General features: G+C 54.8%; 1 protein-coding gene across 1 annotated transcript; it reads left to right on the forward strand.

The window, feature by feature from the left end:
* The first annotated feature begins 3,175 nt into the window (after nt 1–3,175).
* On the forward strand, nt 3,176–6,766 carry MOGAT3 (monoacylglycerol O-acyltransferase 3). Its single transcript, XM_028109782.2, has 8 exons — nt 3,176–3,200; nt 3,451–3,528; nt 3,765–3,872; nt 3,959–4,029; nt 4,309–4,513; nt 4,819–4,993; nt 6,314–6,516; nt 6,612–6,766. The coding sequence occupies exons 2-8, from the start codon at nt 3,456–3,458 to the stop codon at nt 6,764–6,766; spliced, it is 990 nt and encodes a 329-aa protein (XP_027965583.1). The 5' UTR covers nt 3,176–3,200; nt 3,451–3,455.
* The last annotated feature ends 12,777 nt before the right edge of the window (nt 6,767–19,543 follow it).

Below are 19,543 nucleotides of genomic sequence, written 5' to 3' on the forward strand. Positions count from 1 at the left end.
GTCCTTGGGCGTTTCTTGCCTCCAACACCTCACATGCAATCCACCCCTTTCTTGCTATTGCCCGGACTCCCAGGAAAACCTCCTCTGTGAAGTCTTCCTTCCTGACAGGTGGGGCTGGTCCCCCTTCCGTGTGGACTGAGCACCTCTCTGGCCAGACTTTTCAGTGCATCTCACCCGGTCTCCCTGCGGATGGAAGTGAGCTGAGTAGGGACAGGAGACATTACTTCCTGGGGTGGGGCGAGGGGCAACCCACACGAGAGTGAAGCAGGGGGCAGGACAGAAAGGGTGAGCCAGCCTGAGTGGCATTGGATGCTGGCTCATCCTGTCTCCTACCATGCTCATTTACTGAGCATCCCTCACCTGCTGGGCACCTGTCACAGGGTTAGGATTGATGAGAACAACAGCTGTCTTCTTGTGGCTCACAGCTGGGGGTAGACCTTAGCCAGAAAATCGCCACGAAGGAGGGAACGTGGGAAAGTATTTTATGCCAGGAGAGAATGGGACAGAGGATGTATGTCGGACTTGCCTAAAGAAGTGACATTCTCTGACCGGGAGAGGGTCCACAGCTCTGGCCCGTGTTGGGGAGGGCCCCAGCCATGTGAGGACTGGTCCCGCATACTTGGAGGGTGTGTCCTTTTGGGCTGGCCAATTGCTGGCCTTTCTGGCCATTCCTGCCGGAATGTCTCCCCACAGCAGCCTAAGCTACTCCTTAGGGGCCAGACCAGGGCAATTAAAGGGGTTTCTAGCTGCTTTCACTTGTGTGGGGAGCCCATACCACTCTGGCAACACCCCATTTTCCCAGACCTCTGCCAGCCAGCTCCTCAGAGGCCCCTCAGAGGCCCAAGGTCCTGAACTCTGCAAGGTCCGCACACCCTCCCTCCCAGGCTCCCTGGCCACACCCCTGGGCATTTCTGTTTGGTCCTATTGATCACAACCCTGTGAGCTCGTGTAGTCGTTAACCCTTTCTTGCTGGGGCTCACAAGGGTACAGGGTTCAGGTCAGCAAAGGGGGTGGACACAGGAGCCAAACCAGGGCCAAGGGTCAGGGCCAGCAGGTTGGACCACAGGGAGTGTACTTAAGAGCCCACGGTGGCCCCTATGGGATGTGCCTCCACAGTATGCCAGCTTCCTCCAGCCACCCTGCCGGGGTCTTCAAGGGGTTGCTGTCCTGCAATGGGTCTTCTCCTACTTGGGGCTCGGTGAGGCTCAGCACCTGGCACTCTGCTTCCCTGTTACCAGGAGGGAGGCAGGACAGGGCTTTCTGGGCGCCGCTGAAGGAATAAGAAGGAATTAGCTGGGCAGGAGGGCCTCCAACAGGGACGAGAGGGCAGAGGTGGGTACCTGGGGACTTAAATGTCTGGGTCCTTAATGTCCCCCACTCCATCCTCCCGCCCAGGTGTGCCTGGCCATGGTGCTCCTTGCTCTTCTAAGCCGAGCAGGGACACACGGAGGGCAGGAGGCCGCCGATCTGCCTGGGTCCGCAGCTGGGCCATCTGGAGACATTTCCGAGATTACGTCCCTGTCTTCGGTGAGGCCATCCAGGAGTGGTGTGCTGGGTGGGGGCAAGGCTTTGGAATAGACTCTTCTCTGGTTACCCCCCAAAGTCTAATCTCACGGTCAGAGTGGGGTATGTTGCCCCTGCCCCCAGCTGGTTAAAACCGCAGAACTGGATCCCTCCGGCAACTACCTCTTCGGCTTCCACCCTCACGGGGTCCTGGTCACCGGGGCCTTCAGCAACTTCTGCACGGAGGCCACCGGCTTCTCCAGCCTCTTCCCCTGCCTCCTGCCATACCTCCTCATGCTGCCTTGTTGGTTCTACCTCCCTCTCTTCCGGGACTACATCATGTGTCGTGGTGAGAAGTGGGGCGATCCCCCAGTCCATGCTGTGTCACCCCCCACCTCCCTGGGGTGGCGGGGGAGCTCCTGGTCCCAGCTCTACCTTCCTGGCGCCCTCCTCCCCCTTTTCTCAAAGACCCAGGCATCCGGGCCCCCTCTCCCCTCCCCCCAGGTTTGGTGTCCTCTGACAAGGCCAGCGGCTGCCTATCTGTTGTCCCGGCCTGGGGGGCGGCCAGGTGGCGGTCCTGGCCGTGGGAGGGCCCCTGGAAGCGCTGGAAGCAAAAGCCGGCGAGCTGATTTTGTGGATCCGGAATCAGAAGGGCTTTGTCCCGTTGGCGCGGGAACAAGGGTGAGGAAGCCGCAGTGGCCGGGCGGGACGCTCGCGGGCTACCCTGTCGCGGAGGAGCGTGGCGCGCCGGGGAAACCCGGAGTCGGGCGCGCCTCTGCTCTCCCCCAGGGCCTCCCTGGCCCTGCTTTCTCTTTCGGGCACAACGAGCTCTTCCAGCAGTTCCCAAACCCTCCCGGCTCGCGGTTGCGGAGCGCGCAGGAGGCGCTGCCGCCGCTGCTGAGCGTGGCCCTGCCGCTGTTTCAAGGCCCCTTGGGCCTCCTCCTGCCTTTCCGCACGCCCATCCACACCGTCGGTGAGCCCCGGCCTCTGCCCGCTCCGCTCCCCGCCGGCGCACCGGCTTCCGCGGAGCTCCGGCCCCGCGCCCTCCCCGCGCCAGGAGGTGAAGGTCCCCGCCTGCTGGCCACACCTTGGCCGCGCCGGCCTCACCCTTCGGCAACCGGCCAGGCCCTGAACACTGTCCCGGACGGTCGCGCGGCTGGGCGGGAAGGGCACGGGCTGGGGATTCCAACCACCGCCCCTCTGGCGTCCCGTTCTGCCCGCAGTGGGGGCCCCGATCCCGGTGCAGCGAAGCCCGCGGCCCAGCCGGGAGCAGGTGGACGCGCTGCACGCGCTGTCGGTGGAGCGGCTCGCGCAGCGGTTCGACGAGCGCAAGGCGCGCCACGGCCTCGCCGCCCACCCGCACCTCCTCCTCGCCCGGCGCCCGCGGCGGCGGTGCGACCGGAGGGAAATTAAACGTGGCAACAGAGCTGCGGTGTGTGCGGGTCTGTGCGGGGCCGTGCCCCCGGGTGATCTTGATTCTCCCGGAGGCCTGCACCCAGATCCGGGGCGCGCAGCGGGGGCGTGCCCGGCCGCCCTGCAGCTCCCACGGTCTCAGCGGAGCTTCTGGCCCCTGCCGGCGGCTGGGACCCGGGGAGGGGGGCGGGCTCCCCAAGCTCCTTGTGAGCCTCCTCCCCACATCAGTTCCCGGACAGCTGACACACTCACTATATCCCTCACCGATTCCCTGCAGCCTCCCAGCTCCGCCCAGCGACCAGCCCAAACCGACTAACGCTTGCAGTTCAAAGATCATTCTGGAGACATCTGGGGCTCCGGATCCACACACGCGCAACACACCCGCAGTCCCGGGAGAGCCCGAGGGGTTGGGCCCCTCCGGCAAGAAAGCCTTCCATCCGCCAGCCAACCTTCTTCGTTTGGGCTCCGGGCCCTGGACCCTCGCTGGCAGAGGGCAGCGACTGGGACAGGAGTCTCCACAGCCCCGCCGCGACCCCACCATGGAATCCGTGCAGAAACAGTGGCCAGAAGTAATGAGCGCCTACCAATACGTGCTCACTTTCCTCTTCATGGGTGAGAGGCCTGGTGCCCTGGGGTCCCCAAAGGGGGCAGGGACCTGGGGGAGAAAGGCTGGGGCCCCATTTGCCTGCGTGCCTGAGGGCAAAGGGAGCAGGAGAGGGCCAGAGTTCAGGCTGGGAGATGGTTGGGTGCACACCCACCATCTGTGAGGGGGGAGGAGAGAGCCGCTGCATGGAATGACCCATCTTCCAAAGCTAATGCACTCTTCTTCTTTGTCATCTTTCCCCCAGGCCCTTTCTTCTCCCTTCTTGTCCTCTCCCTCCTCTTCACGTCATTCTGGTCCGTCTCTGTTCTCTACTTGGTGTGGCTCCTCCTGGACTGGGACACGCCTAACCAAGGTGAGCGCTGCTGGGCATGTGCCCAAGGAGCGGAGATGGTGGCCAGGGGCCTCCAGAAATTCTTCAAAGCATCTCTCTGCCCCAAGGTGGAAGGCGCTTTGAGTGGACCAGGAACTGGGCCATGTGGAAACACGCCAGGGATTATTATCCTATCAAGGTGACAGGTTACCCTCCGCAGAGACACTCTTCCTCCTACCTCTCCTCACCCCTCCTCACCCCTGCCTAGGCACCCTGGGCTCCCTAAACTCAGACAGTGGGGCACGGGGCGGGGGCTGCCGAGTGGTGTTCCAGAGTAGGCTCTCTGTGCTGCCCACCCCATTCAAGGACCCTGAACTCTGAAGTCGGTTAGGGTGGAGGGCAACTCTTTTCAGCTGGTGTCCTGCCTTCCACGCCTCTTTCCGCTCATCCTACCTAATCCCCCCCCCCCCGCCCCAAGCTGGTGAAAACAGCCGAGCTGCCCCCTGACCGGAACTATGTGCTGGGTGCCCACCCACACGGGATCATGTGCATTGGAACCTTCTGCAATTTCTCCACCGAGGCCAACAACTTCTCCAAGCAGTTCCCGGGGATTCAGCTCTCATCGGCAGTGCTGGCCTCCCTCTTCCACTTCCCAATCTATCGTGACTACATCATGTCCTTTGGTGAGCCTCGAGCTGAGTGGGAGGAGGCACCCGTTCCTTCCGCCCACCCTTGACTGCCTCCCACGCACCTAACACAGGGACCTGGCCTGAACACTGGCCTGGCTCACGGTGAGCATCAGTGAATAGCTCTGGTTGCAGCAAGTATCCTGCATCCTTGCTGGGAGAGGCACTGTAGGTCACACTGACATGGGCGTGGAGATGGCAGGTTCGGAGGGAATGGGGTGTGGGGCTCACTAAAGGGCGGGTGAGGGGCTAGGCAGCCCAGGAGGGCGTGGTGACCGTTCCCCACCTCCTCACACACGCAGGAATATGTTCTGTGAACCGGTGGAGCCTGGACTTTGTTCTGTCACGGCGCCGGCTTGGGCAGGCTGTAATCATCATGGTTGGGGGTGCCCAGGAGTCCCTGTATGCCATCCCAGGAAAGCACTGCCTCGTTCTCCGGAATCGCAAAGGCTTCGTGCGCCTGGCACTGAGGCACGGGTGAGTGGGGGTGCAGGTGCCCAGCCCGGGGCTGCTGTTGATGGTCAGAACTTCACATTGTGTCTGCGGGTCTACACTCTTTTGTCCCTACCCATCCAGGTCCCTGTAGCCTGGACTCTGTGTCCCCAGAGCCCACACTGCGCTCTCTGGCACATGTCAACACTTGAGCACTTTCTCTGTGCCAAGCACCATGCCCACTTTTGCCAGGCTTCTGCCCTCTCTGAAAGAGGCAGGATCATAGTGCAAGTAGCAGGACCTTGGGCTCAGAAGTCCTGGATTCAAAGCCCTTTCTGACACTACCTCAAAGGCAAGACCTTGGACATGTTTCTTTACCTGTGAGATAGGACTAATAATTACTTTGCTACAATGTTGTAGTTGCAAAGACTCGATGAGAAAATGTATACAGTTGACCCTTGAACAGCGTGGGTTTGAACCTCACAGGTCCCTTATACATGGATTTTTTTTTTTACAATATAGTACTGTAAATGTATTTTCTCTTCCTGATGATTTTCTTTTTTTTAAGATTTGATTCATTTATTTATTTGAGAGAGAAAGCACATGCGTGAGGGGAGGGAGGAGCTGAGGGAGAGGCAGAGAACCTCAAGCAGACTGCACACTGAGTGCAGAGTCCAACTTGGGTTTCGGTTCCACGACCCTGAGATCATCACCTGAGCTGAAACCAAGAGTTAGGCGCTCAGCCAACTGAGCCACCCTGGCACCCCCTGATGATTTCTTTTCTTTTCCTTTCTTTTTTAGATTTTATTTATTTATTTGAAAGAGAGAGAGAGAGAGGGAGAAAGAGCATGAGCTGGGGGAGGGGCAGAAGGAGAGAGAATCTTAAGAAGACACCCTGCTGAGTGCAGAGCCTGACATGGGGCTGGATCCCAGGACCCTGGGATCATGACCTGAGCTGAAGGCAGGCGCTTAACGACTGAGCCACCCAGGCGCCCCTAACTTACTTTATTATAAGAATACATTATGTAGTACATATACAAAATATTGTTAATCGACTATTTATGTTATTGGCCATGTTATTAGTAGTTAAGTTTTGGGGGAGTGTTAAGTTATATGAGGATTTTTGGGGTGGGGGTCAGTGCCCCTTACCGCATGTTGTTCAAAGGTGAACATATGAAGGCCCAGGACACAATCATTTCTCAAGAATTCTGAGTCCCTTCGTCTGGATCTTTCTTTGTCATTTGCTTGAAACGGACTTGGGCAGTGGAATCCAGAGGCATAGGGAGGGATTTGCGGTTCTGTCTTGGGATGCTCCGAAAGCCACTGGCCTGACCACCCTTCTTCTCTCTCCTTGTCCCTTCCCAGGGCCTCCCTGGTACCTGTGTACTCCTTTGGCGAGAATGATGTCTTTAATTTTAAGTTTTTTGCCACAAACTCCTGGCAATATATGTGCCAGGTCACCTTCAAGAAAATCATGGGCTTTGTTCCTTGCATCTTCTGGGGCCGCGGGCTCTTCTCGGCCAACTCCTGGGGCCTGGTGCCCTTCGCCAGGCCCATCACCACTGTGGGTGAGTGCCCACCTCCAGGCAAGAAAGCTGCTGTCGGCTGTGTGGGCAGCAGAGCTCCCCCCACCCCACATCCTCTGTCTCTCCTCTTCCTGCAGTGGGCCGCCCCATCCCAGTGCCCCAGCGCCTGGACCCCACCGAGGAGGAGGTTGACCACTATCACATGCTCTATATGGAGGCTCTGGAGCAACTCTTCGAGGACCACAAGGAAAGCTGCGGTGTCCCAGCTTCTACTCACCTCACCTTTATCTAGCCCTTGCCATCCCCCCGCCCCCGACCCTGAGCCCCTCAGCCCAGGGCACTGAGACCCTCCTCCTACTGCTTCTCTGTACTGGTCCTTCTCTCCCACCACTATGTTGTAGAATCGGATGCCTGCGGAGCTCGCACCCTGGCTCTGGGGGTAAGGGGGCCCAGGCATGATCCACCCTCATTCTCCTCTACTGCGAAGCTGCTGCTTTGGATTGGGGATCGGAATTCCCCTCCCAGCAAGCCTTAATTCTGCTGCATGACCTTGCCTACGTATCTTTCCTTTGCTGAGCCCTTTCTCCCTCTGTGAATGAAGGCGTCTGCTTCCCGGAGAGCTGTAGGGCCTCGGGATTGAGTTGGGGCGGGTGGCTCTAGGGAGAGGTTGGCTTTGCAGGGTGAGCTGGAGAAGATAGGATGGATGGTGGAATAGTCAGCCTGAGCAAAAGCTGAGCTTGGTTAAGGGTTCCTGGCCATATGGCAAGTGGAATGATCTCCGATGGTAGAAAAGGTAGTGTTGGTCCATAGCTGCACCCCTCTCCATCCTTTATGTTTCCTTGTGGCCAGGAGATGAATGAAGCAGGGACCTGTTTGAGCAGCACAAAGCCCAGCTGCTAGCCCAGTGTTAGGTCAACATTAACCCAGTCGCTCAGTGAGCACAGGACTCTTGTGATGATCAAAGAATTAAGATGTAAGGGGCTTAGAACGGAGATTGGCAAAATATCATCATTCCTCATCACAGACACGGCGTCAGTCCAAGGAGAGGGTAAGACCGGACAGTCTAAGGGTCCTCATGCGGTCATAGCATTCCCTGACAACATCAGTCCTGTTTGCTGACCAGCTTTGCGTCGGTATCCAGGACTTCAGAAAAACTTGCTGAAATGTAATTGGGATGCAACTGTATTAGTCTCCCACTGTCCTATAAAATACATTCAGTGGAAGAATTTTGTTTTTTTTTTTTGTTGTTCCTGGAGGAAAATCTGAGCAGCCCCGGGATTTATCAGGGTCACAAGTGATAAGTTCTTCATTCACCTTAAGTTGGTACATAGACATGTAGCTTGAGTAGGAATCCACACTTGGATCTTCATCCAAGGGTAGGAACCTTCCATCTCCAGCAAGGGCAGCAAGCGGGATACCTGCTTGACCAGAAGGGGCAGCTGGGGAAGGTGGAGTACAAAGGGGATGGAGTTGACCTCTTTCTTCCCCCACCTCCCCCTCCCTTTCTAGTCTCTGTTACTGAACCCTAGGGACTGGAGTATGGGGCAGAGGAAGAGAAAGAGGATCCCAAACATTCTTGACAACACTGTCCTAAGCTTCATGTTCTCTGGGCCTCCAGACCTTCCAAGCTGATTCCTTTTCCTCAGGGGGGGCTCTCCTGGATTCTCCAGAGTATTCTCTTTTAGATTCCTCTGCCTCATCATCTGTCCCTGGTTTTCTGCCCATGGCACTCGACATAGGATTTCTCCTTAGGAAGCCCATTGCTTTTCTAGGCTGGGAAGTAGAGAGAGGGATGGAAAATAAACAGCTCCAGGTTGGAACACGCTTAGCTTGGATACCGTTAGAACACAGGCTGGGCTCAATGCAGCCACTTGTCCTTCCTTCTTTCCTGGATGGGAACATCCAGTCAGCTACCATCTAGCCATTAGACTTCTCTGGTGGACATGTCCCCCAAACCATGGGGCATCCTAAACTCTTTGAGTCTTGCAACCTTTGTCACTGATCCTGTGGAGGCAAGCCTTGCCCTCCACGGGTAAGGCTTGCAGAGCTCAGAAGTCCTTCCCCCACACCTCTCTCCTTTGTGTCCAAATTCCAATCTTTGTCATGGGTCAGGGACTCAAGAGTATCTTCTCAATCATTTACTTGGAATATGTGGTCTTGCTTGTTGCATGTTGCCTGGTCTGGACACCTCTGGAATGCATTGCCTACTTGTTTGAACTTCGTGCCTCAGCCCAAACTTTCAGGATAGCATCATATGTTTTTCTCTGGATTCTTCCCCAGAGGGACAAAGGCACCAACTTCTAGTGAGAACCTACCCCCAAGAGCTGGTGGTGTGAGGATTAGATGGCTGTGGGCTTTCCTCCAAGAACCCCCCTGCCCTTCTCCCCTGTGAGTGGTAGATGCCTATCTCTGGGGAGGGGAGGTTGGGCTGGGTGGTAGGTGAGGAATGGGGCCTTTGAGGACTGGGGGAGAGGGAGGAGGGGTCTTCACTCCCCATCATTCATTTCTCCTGTCTGTAATCCAAGACCAATAGTCAGGGGATGGGAGGGATTGGCCAGAGGCTGGAGAGAAACAGGAGAGGCCAAGAAGCGCAGTAAGGAGTGGGTTGGCCCTAGAGTAAAAAGGAGTAAAGTGCTCCCAGTGCTTGTGAAAACAACTGGGCAAGTTTCTCAAGAAAGTGGTCATGTCTGATCCCCGTGGAGAGAGGAATTGAGAGGGAACATTATGCTTCATGTGGAGACATCTGGGTGAGAGGAGAGGTCACAACACAAACCAGAGAGATACAGGAAGTTCCAGATCAGGCTTCCGTCCCTGGGAGAGAGACTTGGCGCCCATATCCATACGTACGTTTTGGGGGTGGGGTGCAGCAAGCAGAATGCATCATCAGTCTGAGGGTTTGGCAAGACTATGCGGAGCAGAGGGAGTTGGAAGTGACACCCCTGGGGCGCCTGGGTGGCTCAGGTCATGATCCCGGGGTCCTGGGATCGAGCCCCACCTGGGGCTCCCTGCTCAGCGGGGAGTCTGCTTCTCCCTCTGCCTCTGCCCCTCCTCCTGCTTGTGCTCTCTCTCTCAAATAAATAAAATCTTTTAAAAAAGAAAGAAAATGACACCCCTGGACAATGACAAGTGTCCCCTGCTGGATTGAGATACCAGGTGAGACGCTCAGAATGGCCTTTTGCACATCAGTCCCCTGTTTCCCAGAAGCCGCTATCATATGGGATTGCGCCTCAGCAATCAGAGAGGTCTTGCCCCTTCTCTCCCATCCCCCCCCTCCTCCTGCTGTCAAGATGCTCTTTGTAAAACACTGCTTTCTTCATGTAATTCTCCCTGCTGGATCCTCACTGTCGCTGGATTCTCATTGCTAGAAGGTGAGAAATCCTCAGCCCAGCATTCGAGGTAGCCTTCAAACAGAGCCCAGCCCGGCTTCCCAGCCGTCCCTGACTCGGCCCTCCTTCCTAAGTGGAGAATGGATGGAACCCCTACCAAGGAGTCACAGCTCAGCTCCCAGGGTTCAGCCCTCACTATGTGCGGGCCTTCAGGTTCACTCACTGCCTCTAATCTTCCCATCTACACCACAGTGTCCCCGCTGAGCTCGAAATGAGGTATGCACGGAAAGGCTTAGCGTGGCACCTGGCAGGGTGCTCAGCAAATATTAGTTATTGTCACTCTTATCTCGCCCACCTCTTTCCACACAATCTTTTCCTAGCCATGGCCACATCCCAAGCCTTACACTATGGGATCCGCATTATGTACACCATCACATTATGTGGACTGGTGTTCTGTTACCCCAAACATAGGGCTCATCCACGATCTTTTATCTCATATTATTAAATGCGGATGTTAAGGGCGGGAAGTGTGTCTTGTTTGTGTTTGCATTCTGACCGTGTTCTGGTGATGGCCATGCACCAGGCATGAACAAATGAAGCATGTCCAAGAGACCTGTGCAGAGGGAACCAGCTGCGTCGTTCATAGATTGTGCCCAGCACCAGGAAGCCCAGCTTGGGGGGCGGGCAGGGGTGCATAGGAATTCCCTTCACAGAGCCAGAAATGGGGGTGGGGGTGGGGTTGCATCCATTGCGGGAAGGGAGAAAGATATACTAGTTTCCTAACAAAGCACCACTCACTTGATGATTTGTTTTTTTTTTTTCTAGATTTTATTTATTTATTTGACAGAGACAGAGAGAGTGAGCACAAGCAGGGGGAGTGGCAGGCAGAGGGAGAGGGAGAAGTAGGCACCCTGCAGAGCAGGGAGCCTGATGCGGGGCTCGATCCCACGACCCTGAGATCATGACCTGAACCAAAGGCAGACACTTAACCGACTGAGCCACCCAGGCGCCCCGCACTTGGTGATTTAAAACAACAAAAATTGATTGTCTCACAATTCTGGAGACCAGAATCAAGTGTCGGCAGGGTCTGTTCCCTCTGAAGCCTGTAGAGGAGAAACCCTCCCTCCCTCCTTCCAGCCCCGGGTGGTGCCATCAATCCTTGGCCCGCACCTACGTCACCCAGTCTCTGTCTCTGCTGTCCCATGGCCTTCTCCCTCTGTGTCGCGTCCCAATCTCCCTCTCCTATAGAAGGCCAGTTCTAGATTCGATTAGGGCCCACCGTTATTCAGTATGACCTCATCTTTTTTTTTTTTAAGATTTTATTTATTTATTTGACAGAGAGAGACACAGCAAGAAAGGGAACGGAAGCAGCGGGAGTGGGAGAGGGAGAAGCAGGCTTCCCACTGAACAGGGAACCCGATGCGGGGCTCGATCCCAGGACCCTGGGACCACGACCTGAGCCGAAGGCAGACGCTTAGCGACTGAGCCACCCAGGCGCCCCTGGAAGAGTCTAACATAAATATATGAACTGAGGAAACCTTATGAGTAACTTGATGCCTCCTCTCGTTTTTTTCCTTCCCTGTCATTCTCCATGTGGCCACCAGAGGGCCGTCTCTACTCACAAGGCAGATGTGTCACTTCTGCTTAAAACCTTCCCCCCGCTGACCCGTCCCTGCCCACAAGATGGGTACAACCCAGAACTACTTCTTCTTGTGAAGCAGGCTGTTGCTCTGGGCTTTGCTCAGGCTGTCCCCTCCTCCTTGGCGGGACCTTGCCTTTCTTTATCCTTCTGGAGGATTTGTTTGTTTTTTTTTTTAAGATTGTATTTTTAAGTAATCTCTATACCCAACGTGGGGCTCGAACTCACAATCCCGACATCAAGAGTCTCAAGCTATAAGGACTGATCCAGCCCGGCGCTCCTGGAGGGGAATTTTTAATACCCAGTTAAGGTGGCATTTCCAGGACACCTCCCTTAACCTATCAGTCTGCCAGGCTGGTTCAGGGCATCCCACCTCTGCATCCCTAAGAGCTCCATCACGACCTTTCTGTGTCACTGTGACGCACCAGTTTATCCAAAAAGTTGGATAACTTGAGCATCTGGAAGGGACAGTAACTGTAACTGTATCACATTAAACATGCTTAAAACCCATGAGTTCATAGTGGTTCTAAAAATAATAATTGATCCCCATTGGAAGTTGTTGAGGCATCAACTTGTTATTTTGAAGACCAGCAAATAAAAGGAAAAATTTTATTTTTTTTAAGATTTTATTTATTTATTTATTTGAGAGAGCGAGAATGAGAGATGGAGAGAGAGCACATGAGAGGGGGGCAGGTCAGAGGGAGAAGCAGACTCCCCGCCGAGCAGGGAGCCCGATGCGGGACTTGATCCCAGGACTCCAGGATCATGACCTGAGCCGAAGGCAGTCGCTTAACCAACTGAGCCACCCAGGCGCCCCAAAAGGAAAAACTTTAAAGCATTTAAATGTCCATGGAGCCGGACGTGGGGCTCGATCTCACGACCCTGAGATCATGACCTGAACTGAAATCAAGAGTCGATTGCTTGACAGACTGAGCCACCCAGGCGCCCCCAGACGTTTATTTCTCATGGGTCTGGAGGCTACAAGTCCATGATCAAGGTGCTGGTAGATTCAGTTTCTGGTAAGAGAGCTCTTCCTGGCCCGTAGACAGTCACCTTCTTTCTGCCTCCTCACAAGGCCTTTTTCTGCAAATTCGAAGGTAGAGAAGGATCTCTGGTGTCTCTTCCTCTTCTAATCCTATTGGATTTGGGCCCCACCCTTATGATCTCAGTTAGCCTTACGTACCTGTGTAAAGGCCCCTGTCTCGGGGCTCCCTGCTCAGCAGAAAGCCTGCTTCTCCCTCTCCCACTCCCCCTGCTTGTGTTCCCTCTCTCGCTGTGTCTCTCTCTGTGTCAGATAAATAAATAAATAAATAAATAAATAAATAAATAAATAAAATCTTAAAAAAAATTTTTTTTAAAAAGGCCCCTGTCTCCAAATACAGTCACATTGGGGGTCAGGGCTTCAACATATGAATTGGGGGTGGACACAATTCCATCCCTATCACCGTGATAAAGATTTACTGAAATACCAGAAATGATATGATGTCTGAAACTTATTTCAAAATATCGGCGTGTTTGCGGAGCCCAACGATATCAGCTCTGAGCTGATAATTGTTGAAGCTGATGATAGGCTAGTGAGGCTTCATTATACTGTTCTATTTTTTGGGTGTGTTAGATAGTCTCCAGAATAAAAGTGGTGGGGTTTTTTTGATGGCTAGCTCAATTGAGCTCTTCGAGGGCAGAAATGGACCCATCGAAGCGACGTTAATGTTTGCAAATAAATGACAGACATTACAACCAACGTTGGTTCATGTGGACCAGAGAGAGGAACCTGGTGATGGGTGGGGAGAGAAGATGTGGAATTTCAGGGACTTCTAGGCACAAGCCCTCATACTGAACCTTTAGAAATGCAGCATGAGGCTGGGTTGTGCATTGGCTTGGGGTTAAGGTGCCAGGAGTCTGGTTTTACCTCTACCCAGTGGATGACTTTTGATAAATGATCAAAGGTGGTTTCACCTTCCCCCACTCTAGAACTAAGTTGAAGTCATTCCTTCTTTCATAATATACTTATTAAGCACTTACTGTGTGCCAAGATCTGAATGAAATGCCAGAGGTATAAAGACAGCTTTAACATCAGGGCGCCTGGGTGGCTCAGTTGGTTAAGCGTCTGCCTTAACCCCAAACCCCAAAATCTGAAGGAGGAAGTCCTGGTCATCAGAATCCCAGGAAGTGGGGGTGTTCAGAGGCCAGGGAAGAAGACCCAAGGTGGGCTGTTGAAGGGGAGGGGTGAAAGACCATGTTGAGGATTGGAGGGCCCTGCAGCTGAGGATGGGCCTAAGTAAAAGGACAGGAAGCAACGATACTACCCAACTGACAGTAAGGCACACCCGTCCAGAGAGAAGACACACAGTAGGCACTTCCAAATATAAAAGACCCAAATAAACAAGCCCAGCAAGAGGGTCAAAGCCAGTATGGATCCCAAAGTCCGAGACAGTGTTTACCAAATTCAGAGCAACTAAGGGAAATCTCCAGCATTAATAGCACTGACATTGATTTCGTGCTTTGCCGTTTGCAAAGCATTTTCACAAAGTACATCTGACCTCTGAGGGGTGAGTGGGCGGTGGGTTCTGCATTTGCAGCCAGAGGCCCTCATAGTGTCCCTTGCCAGCTATGGGATCTAGCCCACATCGTGGGACTTCTCAGAACCCACTTTCTTCATCTGTAAAGTGACTAAACAGCCTCACCCATCCTACAGTGTTGTGAAAATTAAACCGAAGTGCTGTGCAAACATTCTGGGTGGTTCTGTGGCTCACCATCAGAAGGGGGTGGGGGTGGGGGGCTGGAACCCAGACATGTGAAGCTAGGACTCTCACGTCTCTACCAGCAAGCAGATCACTCCACTCTTGAGCCCCACTGGTCTTAACCTTGGCGGATTTTAAAGCCCAATAGCACAAGGTGAAGGCCCCCCCTCCCTGCCTCCTCAGAGCACTTAAGGATGCTGAAAGCCTCTTGTTCTCTCTTGCTGGGAGGGGTAGCCAGAAGATTAGTCATCTTCCAACCTCTTACCACCACCACCACCACCCCCTGACTTCCCAGGGGAGTCGGGACAGAAGCAGTCTGAGCGTGGTGATTTTGGAACCACATGGTTTTTGATTGGACCAATGAGTGGTGACTTCTTCATTCTGCGTGACTGGGACATGAAGTGTCAGCAACTTCAGGAAACTTTCTATTCTCATTGGCTGAGGGAACAGAGTGGTGAACGTTTGGACCAATTCCAGAATTTCTGGTGGCAGAAGGCGAGGCTTCTAGAGAAAAGGGAGGGATTAGAGCATGGTTGCATCTCCCTCCTGCCACTCCGGACTTTTTCCTCCAACACTCATAACTTTTTGAGGAGCTATCCCACAATTGAGCATATTCTACCTTAACTGCAGCTTTGTGAGATGTGCAGTGTGTTAGCAGTTTTAAAAATCAGAAACAGGGGGAAGTCCTATTAAGAAAAAAAAAAAAAGGAAGAGGGGTCTCTGGCTGGCTCAGCCGGTGGAGCATGTGACTCTTGATCTCGGGGGTTGTGAGTTCAAGCCCCACATTGGGTGTAGAGATTACATAAATAAAAACTTTTTAAAAAAGAGAAGAAAAAGAAGGTTAAGTGACTTGTCAGTTACTTATTGGCCTACCTGGGCCTAGAATTCCAGGGATGACTCTCATCAGTTTAACCCTTGGTGTGGCCATGTGTATGGGAGCCCAGGAACGGGACATGAACCTCCACCTGATCACATTAGCACAGTCCACTGGATCCATTTAGCAGGTAATGGGGTTATCACCTTGGAAAGTATTTTTTAAAAAGTGGGAAAAGTTAGGTGGGAAATCAGCTTTGGTGGGGAGGGGGAGTGGGAGAGCTGGTCAGACCCTGGAGGGAGGGCAAGGGAGAGGGGCCTCCATGCCAAGCAGACCTTAATATTCCCTGCAGCACTTTATAGTTACTGTAGGACTTTTACATCCTTCACTTACCTGGTTCTTTACAGGGTAGAACTGCAGGTGGTTTCTATCTCCAGCGGGAGGGGGCATGCTCAGGAGTTAAGAGCCTGGACCACCAGCTCCTTGGAGTGGGGGCAGTGCTCCAAGTCCACACTTGGCTGTCCCTCACACCCTTCCTCCACCCACCCGGTTTAGCCCTGGGTGCAGAGCCATGTATACAGATCCTCAGGACATGCGTGGGTGCAGAGGTCTGTGTTCATGTGCTGAGGAGGGTGGGTTCGTGGGTGTACCTGGAGTCTTTCTGTGTGCTGCCCTGCGGGGGGCCTTGTTGCCTGCCGGCCAGCGGTTGAGCGTGAGCTGAGCCCACCCGTACACCCGCGGGAGGAGGCTACTTTCTGCCCCCGGGGAGTGGTGGCCCTTCTGACCGGTCTTGGCCTGGCTCCACTCCCTTTAGCCTCTCTGCTTCTGTCTCCCGGTGTCTCCTTGCACGCCCAACTGCAAGGGTTTCCAATTTCCTCCATCAGTTTCTCCGACCTGGTCCCCAGGGCTCTGCGTGCCCTTTCCAGTAGCTCTGACTTATCTGGCAGCGGGAGGTCGGGGGAACGGGATTAGTTCGAGGGGGTGGCCCCTGGGGGAGAGAGGTCTGCGAAAGCGGGGGAAGGAGAGGAGGCACCGGGACAGAGCGTAGAGGTGCCAGGGGCGTGGGGCGATAACTAAGCCAGCAGTCACCCCCTCCGCCAAAACCCAAGGCACCTCCCAGCCTTAGTCCCGCTGCCCAGCCGGGACAAGGGGCGGAGTTTCGTCGGCGGGACTTGAGGCCACCCAGCTGCGCCCGCCCCGGGGCCCGCACGCGCCCCCCCCCCGCACCTGCTCTCCGCCCCCCCCCCCGCCCCCCCGCTCACAGGCCGCCCGGAGTCCACTCCAGATCCGGGCCGGGTTTCCTCCGCGCCGCTAGGGTCTCCGCCCCTCGGAGCCGCCGCCAGTGCCCAGCAGAGCGTCGCTGCGGGAGGCAGCACCCGAAACCCGAACCTCCCCGCACGCGCGCCCGCGTGCGGGACTGAGCCGCGACGCAGACCCCACACCCGCACTCCAACTCCGAGATGGGACTGCTCCGGTCCCCGCGCGTCACCCGAACTCGACCCTCGGGGCTCCGAAGTGACCCCTCTCCCCGCACCGTTCGCTGTCTGCGTGGCCGGCCCCGCTCCGTGTCTCAGCATCCCGGCCCGGGCTCCCGCTCCGGCGAGGTAGGGGGCCGCGGGCCTGGGGGCTGGGGGCTGGCGTGCTCCTCCTCCACGGAATGAGGGCAGCAGGAGGCCACCGCCCCCCCAGGGCAAGACAGCCGCTGCGCCCCCTACAGCCCTACCCCTCCCGGTCCGGTGACCTAGATAACCGGGACCGGGACTTTGCCTAGATGTTCAAAGGCACTTTCCCGTCCGTCATCCCCCCCCCCCCCCCGTCGCCATTGCGCTCCCACCTGTCCCCAGAGCCTGGCGCCCACGGCAACTCCTGCCAAGTAGACAGCTTCCTTCGGAAGCTCTCCCGCCTGCGGCCCCCACTCCCCACTCCTGGAAAGGGGCAGAGGAAAGACTGGGGAAGACCCTCCAGGACAACCCCCTAATCCATGGCTGTGGCCCTGGGGCATCCCCCAGCGCTCATTGGTCTATCTTCCTCATCCCCTGCATCTGCCCCACTTCATCTTGACTCCCCTGCCTCTGTTCCCGAGGTCTCTATTCTCTTCCAGACTCTTTTTCTGGCTTTCTCCTCCCCTTGACCCCTTCCGCCATCGCCCACCGTGGGCAGCAGGAGGTGCGTCGCTGCTTCCTATTTACGGTCTCCCTGGGGGGGGGGTGCAGTGCTAGGACTTTCCTGGCATCCGCGGGGCCCCAAGTCACGAGGTGTCATGTCTGCGTCTGGTGCCCGTGCCTCCTCCCACTCCCCTCTCCCACCCTCTCCTGCCCCGCACCTCCCTGTCCGCCTTTGTCTCCTTCCTGCCTCCCTTCCTGGCCTTTTGCTCCCTTCTTTGGGCGCTTTGTGTAGCTTTGTCTTTGTCTCCGCCTCTCCGCTCTCTGCCCCCTCTGCTCCCTCTCCCCCCTCTTCCAGCTCCGAGAAGCTGTCGACCTCAAGGGCATCAACATTTCAGGTGTGTGGGGTGCGGTGGAGGTGGGGTGGGGGCCTCCCAGCATGCCCAGCGAGGACTGTAATCATCCCCTCCCGGAGTGATCATTCATATTTATAAGACTGAAAGAATGGATCCAAGGATGCAGGGATATGGAGGGCAAGGGAAACGCTGCCCCTCTTCCTGGAGCTGCGTCCAGGAGATGCCTGAACTACATCTCCCACAGTGCCCCGGAAGCACAGGGCTGCCTCTGTCTAGACACCTTATGGGAATGATAGTTCAAGGAGCCAGGCTGGAGGGTGCTGTTCTGAGGGAAGAGGTGTAGAGGAGTGCCCGGAAAGAAAATGAGAGAGATGAATTTGCAAGCTCTTCCTTCTTTCCTGTGACCCCCTTACGAACAACCTTATCCAAGATGTAGGTAGATGCACCCTTTGGAAAGAATCTCCCCCATCTTGAAAGCGAAGGAGGGTAATGGAAGCCTAATGTCTTGAATTAGTTGGCTGTGTCCCTGTCTACAAGTTTCTCACATTCTGTCCCTTTTGGGGGCAATGGGGAGTTGCTGAGCTCAGCAGAGAATTACCAGCTAGTATTTTTCAGGGACCCTTGAACAGCTGGTGAGTTTGCCTGGAAATGTAGATGGAAGCCACAAGCTAACTTGTTCATTTTCTGAGACCCATCATCCCCAGAGCCTGCCACAAGGAATCTGATGCTTGAGCTGGCCCCAGGCTTGTTGTTGGCATGGAAGTGCCGACGTGACAGTGGTGGTGGTGGGGAGGGGGGCACTGGAGTTTCCTCCCAGGATCCCATTTCGGGTTCTTAGCCTTTAGTACTTCAGACCTTTGACTCCTGCCAAGGAACGACCCAGTAATTCCTATCCTTGCTCTTCAACCTGGGCTTGGAGATCCAAATACACCAAAAAGAGGTCTCCCCCACTGGCCGAGGAGCCAGGAAAACTTAACCTTTAGCCTGGCTTGATCCAAGCTGAGTCACCTTAGGCCAGATCTTGGCCTCCTTGGGTGTCCGTTTCCTCATCGTGAAAGAAGTGGGTTGAACCTGAAGGTCTCTGGTGGCTCTAGCAGGGGCTCTAAGATCCTCTGAGTCTGGCTTCCCCTGCTCTCTGATGATATTGGCCTGATGCTGTCTTACCTCATCCAGCTAAGGATTACCTGGGAGGGCCTTAGACAACAGCATCAGGCTGAAAAGAAAGGGAAATGGGGCTCTTGTTTTGAAGCTTTAACTGTATAGCAAGCATGCTGTGTTTATGTAAGCTATGTTTGTGACATGGAAGCTAAGACCATCCCTAACTCCTTGGTATCATTGTTTGTCCCCTCTCCCAAACCTAGGTCACGTTCTTGTTAACAACAACAAAACAACCAAACCAACATAATCCCCCACAAAGTAGCTGGTATATGTGTCTCCTGGGATGTTGGTTAATGAGGCTTAAGGTAGGTTATATGAAGGGACTGTTATAACTGGCTGAAAGAGAGTAAGCGGATTTAATTGGTTGATCTGGTTTGTCTGGAGGAGACAGGTCTGGAAATGAAGAGTCATTAGGACTTGGGGAGGGGGCTTTCTCTTGGCCCTGGCTCTGGCAGGGAAAACAGAAGAGCTGGAGGCCAAACGGTGACAGATCCAGAGGAGTTAACCCAAAAATGAGAATTGGAAAGACACAGAAAATCTTGAGTAGGATGTAGGGTAAGAGTTATAGGAAGAATTTAGAAAGAAGAACAGAGGGAGAGAGAAAATCAGAAGAGACTCTCTGGAGGGAAGGTAAATGGAAGAGGGGCATAGGTGATCTAGGTGACATTCTGTTTGCAGGAGCTCCAACGGAGCCCTTTCCCAAATGATCATCTAGCCCTAGAGTGGAGCCAGGTCTCCCTATGGAGAAGGAGGAAGGAGGAAGGGAAAGGCGGGTTTGATAAGGCTGGGAGGAATGACTTGAAATTTTCTAATGGAGCTCTCCATCTGTCCACTCTGGTTTATGTTTGAATATATGTGTCAGAGGTGGGAGTGGAGGGTACTGGAGTGGCAATAGGGGGAAGATCTGGAGTCTTACACCCCCCCCTTTTGCCC

This window comes from Eumetopias jubatus, unplaced genomic scaffold (genome assembly GCF_037043125.1).
Source record: "Eumetopias jubatus isolate StellerSeaLion01/CBP00866 unplaced genomic scaffold, mEumJub1_p1.0 scaffold_12, whole genome shotgun sequence".
NCBI classification, from domain to species: Eukaryota; Metazoa; Chordata; class Mammalia; order Carnivora; family Otariidae; genus Eumetopias; species Eumetopias jubatus.